We start from the raw sequence: 15,230 nt of genomic DNA on the forward strand, positions 1-15,230 counted from the left end.
TCAAATCTATATAGTGGTACCTAGTGAAGCCTTTTTTTTTGCAGTTGACCTGTGTTTTAAACATTTCCTTATCCTGACAAACTAAAAGTTTACACTTCAGCGAAAAGCTTTCCCAGATAAACTTTATAACAATATGAATTTAAACACAACTTGTTGTTTGTAAGAAAAAAGCTTTTTTTATCAAATATTTCTGTAGTTGATAAAAATAAAATAAATACAAGCCTCATTTCATTGCTCATACAAAATAATGCGATAGATAAACAAATGAACAAATGAATTCGCCGTAATACCGAATGAAATAGTGTATTTGTATATTGAGTAAATGATTAGTCAGTCAGACCAAACAGTTTATATTTTTCAGAGGTGACGTGCAGTCAATGAATCGGTCGCATTCGGTTGTTTTGTAGCAAATTAAAATCAAAATTCAAATAAATACCTAAATAAATGAAAAATAGTTTGTCAAGTGGGCATGTTTTTGAATGATTATGGGAATACGTAGTTTATTTAAATGTTTGTGCTAAATTTAAACAAAAAATGCAATTATTTAACTAAAATGGCAAAAGATGGAGGAATACGATTAAACAAAATTATTACAATCAACACTCAATATTTCACTTGATACCTATTATGTATTTTGTGTGACTAACTAATGGGTACAATAAAATCTACTTGTTGACATCATTAAGTTGAATTATATTTATAAATTTTAATTGTTTTTTGACAAGAAATGAAATTTTATATTATTCAAAGCTGTGACGTTTACATGTATATAAATCAGCTGTTTAATATTTTGTTTTCATTTGCATTCTTTTAGTTTGATGTTCTTAATAAAGAGTTCGTAAAAAATAGAGTCTGTGAGATGTCGGCAAATGTTAGCAACAACAATCACGTTTTCTCAGAATAAAATAAATAATAAAGAACAAACTTAAAGAAACGTAAGAAATGACGTAATAATGTGTTGTTTTTGTTTTGGTTATTATTTTCGTGTTTAGTATATAAAATGCGCCTCGTGCACATTAAATACTGTTGTTTATAATCCATATGTACGTAAATATATATATAAATATTTACATATTCATATGTATGTATATTTACTTTTGTTTATATCGTATTCTATGTTTTTGTTTTGCCGTTTTTGTTTAATTCTCTTTGAATCGTTTTAAAATTTAAATTCAATTCAAAAAAAATTAACAATTGTTCCGTTTCATATTTCTTTTTCGTTTCGTTTCGCATGATGTTCTTTAAACAATGAATATCTTATATTAATGTAAGTACCTATATTTATCATATTATGATTGAAATTGTTGTGTATAATTTGATTAATATTTGTGGATGCATATCAGTGCTTTTGGTATAGATTTTGCATTTTAAAGCACTATCTGCAAACACCTAATAGGTAGATTTGTTTTCGTATTCACTAATACCCCGGTTTGCGTCGCTAATTGGGACCGGAGAAATGCGACGTTTACCGAAACGACGCAAATCGGATTACGATTTGCTATACATTTGTATTGATTTTCACTTCCGAGATTCATAATTTTAGCTGAAACAAGTAAGAGAGCTATATTCGGCTGTGCCGAATCTTATATATGCTTCACCAAATTATACTTCAAAATACAATTTTTAAATATTTTTAGTTGAACAATATTTAAAAAAAAATTTAGTTTCAAAATTGTTTTCTAATTTATTGTGATACAAATTTTTGACAAAAAAATTTTTTGGATAAAAAAAATTAGGGTTAAAAAATATTTTTCCCGATTTTGACCCATTGTAGGTCCAAATTACTATAGCTTTATATACATCGTTGCAATGGACTTTGAAATATCTATCATTAGATATCCATATTGTCTATATTAATACCTTAGTAATCCAGATATAGATAAACAATAGGCCAAAAATCTATGTTGTCCTGGTATATCTTATAGATCAGCCGTTTGTGGGCCGATTTTCACGATTTTAAATAGCAACCGATCCGGAGAATTCCTTATATATTGATGTTTCAATCATGTTTGTAAGTTATTTGGTGGCTTTTAAAAGTTGATTTCAACATACAGACGGACATGGCTATATCGATTTCGCTATCTATAACGATCCGGAATATATACACTTTGTGGGGTCCCAAATGAGAAATGTAGAAATTACAAACGGAATGACATACATATCTTGCCACTCATGGTGAAGGGTATAAAAATTGATATTTCAATACAATACGACGCAAACTGAAACAAAAAAAAAAACATGTAAGAAAGTATGGTCGGTCAAGCCCGACCATATAATACCCTACACTAAGTAAAAGAGCAAAAACATTTTTGAGTGATTTTCAGAAGTGGGTCTTATATGGGGGCTATGACCAATTATGGACCGATCACCATGAAATTAGGTCGTGTGATTTATGTCTCTATGAAAGTTTACTATGTTGAATTTTGTGAGTATACCAACATTTTTAAGCGATTTATGCACGTTAAAGTGATTTTCGGAAGCGGATCTATATGGGAGCTATGACTAATTATGGACCGATCGTAACCAAATTTGGTGACATGAATTTTGCGTATATAAAACTTATTCCGAGCGTAATTTGTGGAGATACATTTATAAATTAAACATTTATGACCGATAAAGTCCAATTTCGGAAGGACATTTGTATGGGGGCTAGGTGAAATAATGGACCGATTTCAGCCATTTTCAAAAAATAATATGTACCAAATTTGATCGAAATATCTTCAAAATTGCGACCTGTATTCTGCGCACAAGGTTTACATGGACTGCCAGCCAGCCAGAAGAACTTTTATTGCTCTGTAGCTAAGTCTTGCAAACTTTGGATGTTTGCTTATGATCGTTATCCTGTTAGAAGCTCCCTATAAGTGGCATCCCTTCACTGGTAACATTACATCTTTCAATATATCGCGGTTCATGAACAGGTCCATAATTCAATTTTATGAATTGGCCCAATTCCTTGACCAGAAAAGCAATTCCATACCATAACATTCCCTCCTCAATGTTTAACTGTTCCTGGGATTCAGTCTTTCTGCTTTTAGTCTGCGTACATGACTTATGCCATCGGAACTTTTTAAGTTGTATTTGTATTCGTCAGAGAACAGTACTGTCTTCCATTTTTGGACACTCCAGTCGATGTGGGCTTCGATGTCTAGCGATGTTCTTTCGCTAACGCATAATCTTAAACTTGTTCTTACTTGAAGCCTTGTATGGGAAAATAAATTTTCTTCATAATTTTTTTTCGTGGATATTTCTGGAATTTTCTTGTGTATTCTTCTTGTTTGGCCGGAGACCAGTCCGAATTGTTTCGAATCATCGGAATTGACCGAGGCGTTCTTGAGTTATAAGTGTGGTAACTAACATCACTTTCTTTTATATATATATAGATTTCCTTCAAATTTTGTATTATAAAACAATTGTGACACTATTATATAGTTAAAAAGTATAAGTATTAAAATCTCAATTTTCACCTCCCAAACTAAGTAAATAGTTATTTCTAAATACATACCTTGAGAAGTACAATTATGGAGGTCTTCAAATTTTGCCCGAATGCACCATTTTCATTTTATTAAGTTTGGTTGAAAAGGGCAGTATTGGATTAGTGGGCGTGGCAACTCCCATACAATGTAAATTGTTAATTTCGAATATCTGAAGAACTATAATCGTCAAAGTATTTAAATTTTGACACGTCCATTTATCGAAGTTCCAGTTATATACATATAAACTTACAGTAAAAATTTAAAAAGGATCGGTCTATTGGTGTAGCCACCTATAAGGCACAAACAAATAAATAAACAGACATACATTCATTGAGTAGACTGTATTTATTCGAACGTTATGTATTTAAATGTTCAATGCCTCACATTATCAGTTTATCAATACAATTTATCAATAGTGATAAGATAAAAATATATTTGGATTATGATGCATACATTATGTGTGCACATTGCTACAATTATAGATAAAACAAGTAAGAGTGCTATATTCGGCTATGCCGAATCTTATATACCCTTCACCTTTGTTGTGGATGCATTATTATTTTTTATAATTAGTATATAGGTATGTATGTACATTGCCCACTTTCAGCTTACAGCATCCTAAATTTATCAAGAACACAAAAAACAACAACAACGCCAAACGAAACAGAACACCAAAAGAAAAAACAAAAACAAAATACGCAAGGCAATGAAACCAACACACATCCAAACATACGTTTAATTCAACACACAACCAAACAAAAGTTTAGTTGTATAAAAAACAACAACAACGCCAAAAGAAACAAAACACAAAAAAAAACAAAATACGCAAAGCTTGCACATCCAACCATACGTTTTGTTGTTTTTTTTGTCAAAAAAACCAACACACAACCAAACAAACGGTTAGTTGTATAAAAAACAACAACAACGCCAAAAGAAACAAAACACAAAAAAAAAACAAAATACGCAAAGCTTGCACATCCAACCATACGTTTTGTTGTTTTTTTGTCAAAGCATGCAATACATTGTGTTTTTTGATGAAATTTTCAGAGGTTGTCTCGGATTTTTGCTCATATCTCCGTTATTTATGGACGGATTTTGCTGATTTTAAATAGCGAAATTCTCGAAAGTATGTCTGACAGAATTGTTGAAGATTTGGATCCCGGAGATATCTGGGGCCTTCAGAAAATTGATTTCAACAGACAGACAGACGGACAGACAGACAGACAGACAGACGGACATGGCTTAATCGACTCCGCTATCTATAAGGATCCAGAATATATATACTTTATAGGGTCGGAAATGAAAAATGTAGAAATTACAAACGGAATGACAAACTTATATATACCCTTCTCACGAAGCTGAAGGGTATAAAAATAATATTTATTAAATAAAATTTAAGTTATTTAATGAATAAAAGTGCTGTTTTTATAATACAAGCGAGTACTTTGAGTGGAAATTTTACATGTATTTTGTTTTTGTTACAATAACAAAACATGCAAAATTTCCTCGCTTGTTATAAAAACAACACATATGCATTATTTTCATTTTTAAATCTGCTCTTATGTTAACCTAAAACTACTATTTGCTGGTTTAAAAACATCGTTAAAAGCTGAGTATGAAAACAAACAAAACATTTCGCAAACGTTTGCAAAATGTACAAAACAAATCAAAATTTTTATATTGTTTGTACATGAGCAAAAACAAAACAAAAACTGACAAAGAGAGAAAACGAAACGATTAGCTTTTCACGCATCTTCATTATTTAATTTATAATCACAGGCAGCGTTGCCGCTTTGGTCCAATTGGACCAAAATTGGTAGTTTTAAGTTAATAAATTGACTTTTGGTAGTTTGGTTGGTTTGTTCCGATTTTTGTCGTATTTTGGTAGGTTTTTGAATAAGAATTTTTAAGAACAAAATAATAAAAATCATAACAAAAAAACTATGTTACTCCAAAATAATAAAATTATTTATGAAAAATTGAATATGAAGACAGAATTATCTTAAATTTTTAGTTTAGTCAGGTAAATGTGTACGTATTTCGTAGAGTTCAGTTCAAAAAATGCCAAAGGGCTCGCAATACTTTTATTTTTCTTAAAATTTTTTGTTCTGCTGCTTCAAGATTTCTTGAACAATTTAATTTACATATTCTAAATCTTCCAAATTATAACAAATATTATTTAAATTGTGCGTAGTCATGTTAAAAGAAGTAATAATAGCAAATACATTTTTCTTTTAAAATTTCAATAATTTATTTTCGTGAGTGATTTAGAGAAGAAGCTATGACCAATTATGTACCGATCGCCATGAAATTAGGACGCGTAATTTATTTCTGTATGAAACTAATTTGTGTTGAATTCTGTCGGGATACCAACACTTTTAGAAGTTAAAGTAATTTTTAGGTGTGGGCCCTATATGGGAGCTATGGTGAATAATGAAACGATTCACACTCAATTTTTAGGTGTGACATATTTATGATTGTAGTGTAATTAAATAATATTCATCCTCTGGGTAATGTTATAACAGCATTAATATTATTTTAATTTAACTATTAATTTTGAAACGAATCCAAATAGAATTTCTCAAATATTTAAAATTTGGTAGGTTGTGGTAGTTTTTAATCAGAAATTTGGTAGGAAAAATATTTTATGAGTGGCAACGCTGATCACAGGTATGAAAATATCGCTCATCTCTAATAGACACGGGTTCATAGGTGAAATCGGGGCTAGAGAGCGGCGTACAACAGTACGTATTCACATTCAACCTTATCGTGGTTGGCTTAAACGTTTTACGCCTACGACAATTTCGTACTAGATTAAAGATAAAATACAAACTGTTTCTATCCCGACAAAGATTTCAGAAGTAATCTGCCATCATATGGTAGCCCCATCTTTTGGATATCGTTCCTCCGTTACTCGTATATCTTGGTGAAATCTTACACCTTGCTCCTCACTAAAGTATCCAAAATTTTTATGAAAAGTATCCAAATAAGAATATAAATAATGAAGCTAAATGCTCATGTTCCAGCCAAAATCTTTCAATCCATTTAACTTGCCTGCACTTAGGTCAGAAAATTTGATTGATAGGTAAGCAAAGCACTCTCCATATTTGTTAAGGGCCTTAACAAATTGCTTGATTATGCCGAGTTTGATAATATAATTCGATCTCGATTCACTAAAGGTATATTTATAATATTTTTCTGTCCTCCTTCTTAATCGAGTGTTTTTTTTCGCTCAAAAGAAAGCTTGGGTCTAGTCCTTTAAGATCTATTTGGTCGCTTAGTGGGATGCGAGTGGGATATATAGCAAAATAAATGTTTTGTAACTCAAGATATACAATTTTTGATTTTTTTTCGACAAAATCGAACTTTTTTTCAAAAGGGGCCCTTTTTTTAAATTTTTTTTTTGCTCAAAAGAAAGCTTTGGTCATTCCTTTAAGAACTTTTTGGTCTCGTAGTGGGATGCGAATGGGATAGTATCAAAAGTATTCAAAGACCTTTGCAACGACGTATATAAGACCATAGTAAGTTGGACCTACAATGGGTCAAAATCGGAAAAAATATTTTTTAATCGGAATTTTTTTTTCCCCAAAAAAAAATTAAAAAAGCAACAATTTTTTTTAAAATTTAAAAAAAAAAATTAATTTAAAAAAAAAATTTTAAATAATTCGTAAAAAATTAAAAAAACTTTGTAAAAAAATAAATATTATTGTTTACCTAAAAATATTTAAAATTTGTATTTTGAAGTATAATTTGGTGAAGGGTATATAAGATTCGTCACAGCCGAATATAGTTCTCTTACTTGTTTTTAATATGTTTGTATATTTGAAGTATGCAGCTTTCATGAAATCCGTGATAGGTTTACGATACTGTACACAAACACAAAAACAGTCTGGATGTTATTAATGATAAATTTGACATAAAAATCAAATTATTTTGGATGGAGTTAAAAAAGGAAAATTTTAACTATTTTTTTAAATTAATAAAAAAAGAGGTGTTATAAAGAAACTAATATTATATTCGTAATCAGTGAACAAAAATTCATAAGAATCAGTTATTTTGATTTCAGAAAATTTACATAAATAAAGTTTTAAGGACTAAAAACACAAGAATCCTTGCAATAACAGTAAGATATTTTATAAACAGTATTTTTATTATTAAATTCAATAATGTGACTCGACTCAACTGAAAGAGATATTTGTGGAGATTAACAATCCAGAAAGTTTTTTAAAGCTTTAGAGGACTGTTCAAGAAATACTGATCGAATAATATAAAATAATGATAGGGATAAACTAATGACACCATCGTTATCAACAGATGAAAATACATAAGGATCAGCTATTTTTATTTCAGAAAATTTAAAATTTCTCCATTTTGTTGTTCAAATTATTTTCAAGTCATTATTAAGTTTGAAATTTGGGAAAAAGTTTGATTAACTCATAGGTTTCTCTTCGGCTACCACTATTAACTAATACAATAGTAAATAAATATTATATCATATTGTTTCCTTAATTCTAGCACTGTCTTTAATTGCCATGGGCGTTATTGGATTTTGTATACACTATGCCATAGCACTGGTAATATTGAATAGAGAAATCACACCAACTGTCGGTATGTTGTATCCACGCGAATCGGAAACACGTGAAGTACGCTCCTTAGATGGCATTTGGAATTTTGTCAAGTCAGATGTAACAAATCCCACACAGGGTGTCAGAGACAAATGGTATGCGGACGATTTAAGTCGTGTCCAACAGACGATACCAATGCCGGTACCCGCCAGTTATAATGACATCACAACCGAGAGTGCGTTGCGTGATCATGTGGGAACAGTGTGGTATGATCGAAAATTCTTTGCACCTAAATCGTGGTCCAATCAGCAAAGAGTTTGGCTACGATTTGGTAGTGTTCATTACGAAGCTTTTGTGGTGAGTAAACTTTACTTTCTAAATTTATTTATTTATGTATCAATGTGCTTGCTTTTAGTATCTTAATGGTGAAATGGTGGTGAGACATGAAATGGGCCATTTGCCTTTTGAGGCTGAAATAACAAATAAATTAAAGTATGGTGAAGAGAATCGCATAACCGTGATGTGCGATAATGCCTTAATACAAACCACTGTGCCTCAGGGAAAAATAACAGAGATTTCAAGGTGCGTTTTAATAACGATTTTAAATTTTGAAGTTGTATTAACATATTTTTTTATTTTCAATTATAGAGATGATGGTGTTGCCATAGTACAACAATATTCATTTGACTTTTTCAATTATGCCGGTATACACCGCTCTGTGCATTTATATACCACTCCCTTAACATTTGTCGAAGAGATTGAAGTTACCACCGATCTAACAAAAGACAATACTGGTATGTATTTCTGGATTTCAGTAAAATCAAACATATAAACAAGTTTCTTATATTTATTGTTTCATTCTAGTTGGCTTTGTATACTATAAGGTCAATACAAATGGTATCTCGTCTAATGAAGCTGCCAGCGATTTATACGTTCGAGTTCAATTACGCAACAAGGAGGGAGTTATTGTAGCCAATGAAACCTCCAATTCTGACTTAAAAGGTGTCTTAGAGATACAAAAGGTTATGCCTTGGTGGCCATATTTAATGCATCCGGAACCGGGTTATTTATATCAAATGGAAGTATTTCTGCATGGCACCGATAATGTATTGCTTGATGTCTATCGCCTGCGTGTCGGTGTAAGAACTTTGAGCTGGAACAATACTTCATTTTTGATAAATAATCATCCGGTTTATTTCCGTGGATTTGGTAGACACGAAGATTCTGATGTAGGTTGTGTTTTGGATATTAATTTATTGATATAGTTTGTACTAGATTAAATTCTGTTTTTCCTATAGATTCGTGGAAAGGGTTTGGATTTAGCTTTAATGACTCGTGACTTTAATTTGTTGAAATGGATTGGCGCCAATGCTTATCGTACATCTCATTATCCCTACTCGGAGGAGTCAATGCAATTTGCTGATGAAAATGGTATCATGATTATTGATGAATGTCCTAGTGTGGATACAGAGTAAGATTTTTATTAATATTTGTAATGGTTATATTTATAATGGTTTCAAATCTTATTTCTCAAGTTTATCAGTTTATAGGTACGAGATAACTGTTAGCAAGTTGTTTTGATTTTATTCAGAATTTTATGGTGGAAATAGTTGATATTTAAAAAAAGGTCGTGCAGAATTTAAAATATAAATAAATAAACCTAAATATCTCTTGAACTAAAAGAGATTCATTCGAATCATACTTGGATTTTTAGCGATTTTTTTAAAAAATGTAAGACCCGATGTGGATGGTAATTTTACTAATTAAGCGTAAAGAGATTTATTTACAACTTTTGTATCTTTGGTGATCCCCACTGAAATTTTCGTAGAATATTTTAATCCTTAAATATCCTTTTTGAAAGGACTTTTTTTGATTTTCTCGAAAAAGGGTCAAATTGACCCCTAAATAGAGGAGATAGAGGGTTAAGACCTTCCACAAAAATGATCCCCATAAAATTCCACAATATAACTCTGACAGTAAGAATTCTTTCAGACATTAATTTACAACATTTTTTTCAGTTGGTATAATGCTTCCTTCGATCAAAACTTTGACCCACTGCAAAAAAAAAAATTCAGACCAGCTGGACTATAAGTTTATTTTCCAAAAATTATCTACTCAACATCCCCTTTCAGAATTATAGGGTTGCTATTCTGTTCTAATCAATAAGTCGCAATTTTTTGGACAGTGTTATTATTAAATTAGATTTGAAAAATTTAATTCAAGCTAATTTATATCTCACTAACCATATAAGCGACTTTGGATTCTGGTCGCTTGTATATCAAATTCGTTGCGATAATGAGGACAGAAAAGACAGATCTTATTATACCATGGGTGACTAAATAAATGAAATAAAGCGAGTATAATATGGGCATATCCACATGATATACTATATACATAAATAGTTGCCTTTATCTCTAAAGGTGATAATAATCCAATTGATTCCAGAAAAATCAGTCTTCTATCATTTCTACTAAAGATTTTGGAAAGGGCCATTGATATTTATTAAATACCAGAGCTCATCTCTAGATCACAATATGCTTATACAAATGTCAGAACAGTGAAAGCATCTCTTCATTCGCTAGTGAGCTTTTTGAAGGTTCATTAACGCAAGAGGAGAGAATGGTTAGGAGGCTATGAACACCCAATATGAGTTGGAAAATAAAAGAGTATAGATTGAGATCTAGTAAAGTTCTAGATACTATATCATGTTGCATGTAGTCAGCATCCGCCAAAACTGATTGGAATCAGACTAAAAATTAAGCACAGTGGTAGTATCTTTGTATTATACTAGACTTGGTATTATCTTAATATACAGAATAGGAAAAATATCCAATGTAGCCATAAATTCATGCAAAAGGCAAATCTGCACGAGGAGTATCTTCAGAAAGTCGTTGAAAGTATTCTTAAGCTGTAAGGTCCATGCGATCAAAAGTACTATTTACAATTGGCTTTCCGATATCCGGTGAGGTAGAACGCTGGAAGTTCGTGGCTTGGTAAGGACACTCAAGGATGTGGGAAAAATTAAGCTATTTATAGGAATGTTTACTACACACCCTGGCCTTACTTTGATATGCATTTCTTTACACTTACCCCGAACAAAAATTTATGGCCTATGTCATGATGGTTACTGACGGCTCCAAAAGGTGGTTTCTTCATAAAAGAATAACATTCTCTTTCAGACTACCTTGCTTTTGTAGTGATCTTCAGGCTAAAATTTTTGCTGATAAACGTACATCTAATTAGGTTTAGATAGTATCGAATATTTGGTGATAACTGGAGTATTCTCTAGGTAATCAAAATAATACCGGATAACTCAAAATGAAATAACAAGACATTATTGGATAACGCTGGCAATGGGTTTAGCTTATGAAGTGGAATTTATCTTGCAAACTGTAAATGGACTTTCTAAGTGTAAAATAAATAAGAAATATCCACCGAAACATGAAAATTGTTTATTTGTTACGTTTTTACCTTTTAAAAACTGTGGATTATTTCTTTTAATTAAACCGGATACTTTTGATTGAAATTTGTAACAACTCTTTATTTATTTAAACTGTACAACAACAACTGTTTAAATAGCCATTCAGTGTTTTTTACAAGTTTATAAATTCGCAGAAATACACACAGTTTATAATGTACAAGTATACACTGGTAATGCAGTTGATGTCTTTACTTAACGATGCTTCAAATTAGACTCACCCCCATTTTCTCGATATCTGGTTTTCGTTTTTCGTAAAAATACCCAGAGATTGAGAAAATGGGGGCCACTGTTTTGTGTTCTCACGGCCAATTTATTTACACTGCATTACCATCCAGAAATCTATATTTCTATAATGATCTTCAAACTAGAATGTTCGAATTCTAGAGCTTACAATGCTCAACTCAAAGTTTTTATTCAATGTTGTATGTTCCACAGCTATGATAATAATACCCACAGATATGTTAAAGTCTGAGAAGCACTACTGTTTGAGAGGTATTATTCAACTTTAAACCAGCCGTTAAAACCGTTATATTTGAATTCAAGTACAATTTCGTAACAATGCATTGTATTTATTTACTACGTGATCTATAAAAATTATTTTGTATTTTAATTTATAACGATACATATTTAAAACTCATATTTATGTTAAAATGTTTAAGATGAATAACTAAATTAATATATTTCTTATTTTCAGAAATTTCAAACAAGAATTATTAGATAAGCACAAATCTGCCATGGAACAGCTGATACACAGAGATCGTAATCATCCCAGTGTAGTGATGTGGTCCATAGCCAATGAACCTCGCACAAATCAACTAAATGCTGGTTCATATTTTCAGTAAGTTCACAAATTGCCTCAGAAAATTTCCAATCATAATAAATTTACTTATTCATTAGATACGTTGCAAATTATACCCGAGAATTGGATCCCACCAGACCGGTAACAGCAGCCATAGCTGTACCCTCTCAGGATGATAAAGCTGTTAGTCATTTATGATTTAAGAATATATTCGTCTTAACTAATGTAACTCCAATCATTCTAGGCCAAATATTTAGATATAATTAGTTTTAATCGCTACAATGGTTGGTATAGTAATCCCGGCCGTTTGGATATGATTACGAAACGTGTTATTGATGAGGCTACAACATGGAATAAACGCCACAATAAACCTGTCATTATGTCGGAATATGGTTCAGACACTGTTGAGGGTTTGCATTTAGTAAGTGTTATTTTTTTTAATAATTTTGTAATTAACATGTTTTAAAACCAAATTAGAAAATTATCCAAATTTATTTTCTTCGTATTTTTTTAGTTACCATCCTATGTTTGGTCTGAGGAGTATCAAACTGAATTATTTTCACGCCATTTTAAAGCTTTCGATATATTACGAAAGAAATCCTGGTTTATCGGAGAATTTGTATGGAATTTTGCCGATTTCAAAACAGCTCAAAGTAAGCATCGAATTTCTTGAGATCTTGGCAACCAAAATATTTAATTTCATGATAAAATTCTAATAATTTATATTATTGCATATTTTCTAAATATTAAATTTAAAATTCTATTGCAGCTGTTACCCGAGTGGGTGGCAACAAGAAAGGTGTCTTCACACGCAGTCGCCAGCCCAAAGCTGTTGCTCATCTGTTGCGTAAACGATATTTTGCATTGGGTCGCGAAATGGACCAGTGCAATTTCCCTGAGGACCTGTTCACCTACATAACGGATGTCGGAACTTCGCGTATGGGCAAACACGATGAAGCCGATTTATAATAAACTTTACAAAGTCATTAGCATTTTATGTTGCTCTCTCTTAAACTTTCCACTGCATTTGTATGCTTTTTTACAGTGTAAGATGTCATATTTTTTTATGACAGTATTTTTAATTTATTTATAAATATGTAAATGTATAATGTTTTTTGTGTATGTGTATGTTTGTGTATAAGTATAGAAAATAGTAAAAACTTAGCAAATAAACTATTTTTTATATTGAATTGTACAATTTTAAATAATCGTTATACGCTTTTTATTATTATTTGTTTATCAAATGTTTGAAATAAAATATAATTGGAATTAAAAACTTCTAAATTTTTAGAAACAATTTGAAATTATATTAGAATATATTCTACAATTTTTTTTTATTATAATTTTACCAAATTTGTGATCAAAAAGAAAATTCTCCAATTTCAAATCGTTTCCCACGTTCACCCATTAATAGAGCATTAATTTTGTGGCATTCGGGTGGTAGGGACAGATATTTGATGGATAAATAATAGAATGGGATATTTGACATCAATGGACCTTAGAGAAACACATTGGTCATCTCGCGATAAAAACATTGATGTATCAATCTTTAAGATCCGACTGTAAGTGCCAAAGATATAACGACAAATTTAAAAAAGGTGACATGAAGCGCACTCTCAACAGACTAATAATCTCAATCACAATGTTCCCCTGGTCGATATCCCTAGTTTCCGCCTCTACACAACTAGAAAAGTGTGTTTCCATAAGCAAAGAGAGTGGCTCCGAGCTGCATTCCGTCCATAAGTTGTTCTGTCTTTGAATATAACCTATTTCTTTAGGGTCTTTGGATAAAATTCTCCGAAAACTGGATAACTCATTGACTTTATCAACGGATTCACAATACGACCTCCATGAATTCCATTTTGCTCTCTTAAGATTTCCCTTATACTTATTGAAGCACATCTTGTAGTTGTCCCAATCATCTTGCAATCTTGTGAGATTTTCCCTGTTAAACAATTTTCAAACTATTAAAATTTCAAACTACCTTTGAAGGCGAAGTTCATTGGTCCACTATTTAGGCTGCTTACGCCTGCCTAGAAATTGCATTGGGCATGATAGCTCGTAGCTCTCCCTGAGTAAATGAGTGAACTTGTTCACAACATTTTCAAATTCAAATGGTAACAGTTCACGGAAAGTTGTCTGTACCAACCCAGTTTTAAAAAGGTCCCCCAGAACTCCGATATAAGCGCACACTCATCCCCGGCCGCTCTCCTGAAAGAATGAGAAATTAAAAGTTTGAGTTCTTCTTTGCCAAGACACTCGTTCTCACCTTGTCCTCGGTGGACGGGATGTACAACGTGTATCCAGTAACCTTATTTTGATTAATCCAAAACCTAACAGAGCCAAGACCAAAATTGAAATAACCTTCATCTAACAAAAGACTTCCAGGGAGTTCAGATGCAAAATAATTTGTATTGCCACAGTTGACAATCTTGACTACCTTATTAAGTCAGCACCTCTAGAGGATTCATCCTCCGAATTACCACTATAGACAGCCATCTCATCCAAGAGTTTGCCTTCAATTAGCTGCCATTGATCGTCCGCTGCCTGAAGGTGTACATCCTGACTCAAGGACTTCTTCATCTTCTTAGTTGACGAGGTGGGCTGGTCATCTCCAATTCTGTGGACCCAACAATTCTGTGGCCGCTTCAATATGGCCCGGTAACTTTGATGTAGATTCTGCTATCTACCTCTGAGCAGATATGACAGTAATATCTTGCTCTTCGCCAGAATGCAGAACCATCTCCTCCAACTCCTTCCTCCTTCATGCTCCAAAATCCTGGAATGAACGTCAGTCAATGTAATTCCACCCTCTACGGTGTTGTCCATTTCCCCACTCTCCGATTCACCCTCGTCCCTGAAGGCAGAAGTGTAAACTCTTACTCTGCTACCATGAACGTCGCTGTCAGTCC

General features: G+C 32.0%; 1 protein-coding gene across 2 annotated transcripts; it reads left to right on the forward strand.

Annotated features, from left to right (window-relative positions):
• Positions 1–361: 361 nt before the first annotated feature.
• Positions 362–13,526, forward strand: LOC135960722 (beta-glucuronidase). Of its 2 annotated transcripts, none has more exons than XM_065512086.1 (11): positions 362–510; positions 8,043–8,395; positions 8,454–8,620; positions 8,687–8,832; positions 8,903–9,267; positions 9,337–9,509; positions 12,214–12,357; positions 12,417–12,501; positions 12,563–12,739; positions 12,833–12,971; positions 13,088–13,526. In XM_065512086.1, the coding sequence occupies exons 1-11, from the start codon at positions 480–482 to the stop codon at positions 13,285–13,287; spliced, it is 1,980 nt and encodes a 659-aa protein (XP_065368158.1). In that variant the 5' UTR covers positions 362–479; the 3' UTR covers positions 13,288–13,526. The 2 variants fall into 2 exon arrangements, with proteins under 2 accessions (XP_065368158.1, XP_065368157.1); XM_065512085.1 differs by lacking the exon at positions 362–510 and adding an exon at positions 1,171–1,267 and having other exon boundaries at positions 7,989–8,395.
• Positions 13,527–15,230: the final 1,704 nt, after the last annotated feature.

This window comes from Calliphora vicina, chromosome 5 (assembly GCF_958450345.1).
Source record: "Calliphora vicina chromosome 5, idCalVici1.1, whole genome shotgun sequence".
NCBI lineage: Eukaryota > Metazoa > Arthropoda > Insecta > Diptera > Calliphoridae > Calliphora > Calliphora vicina.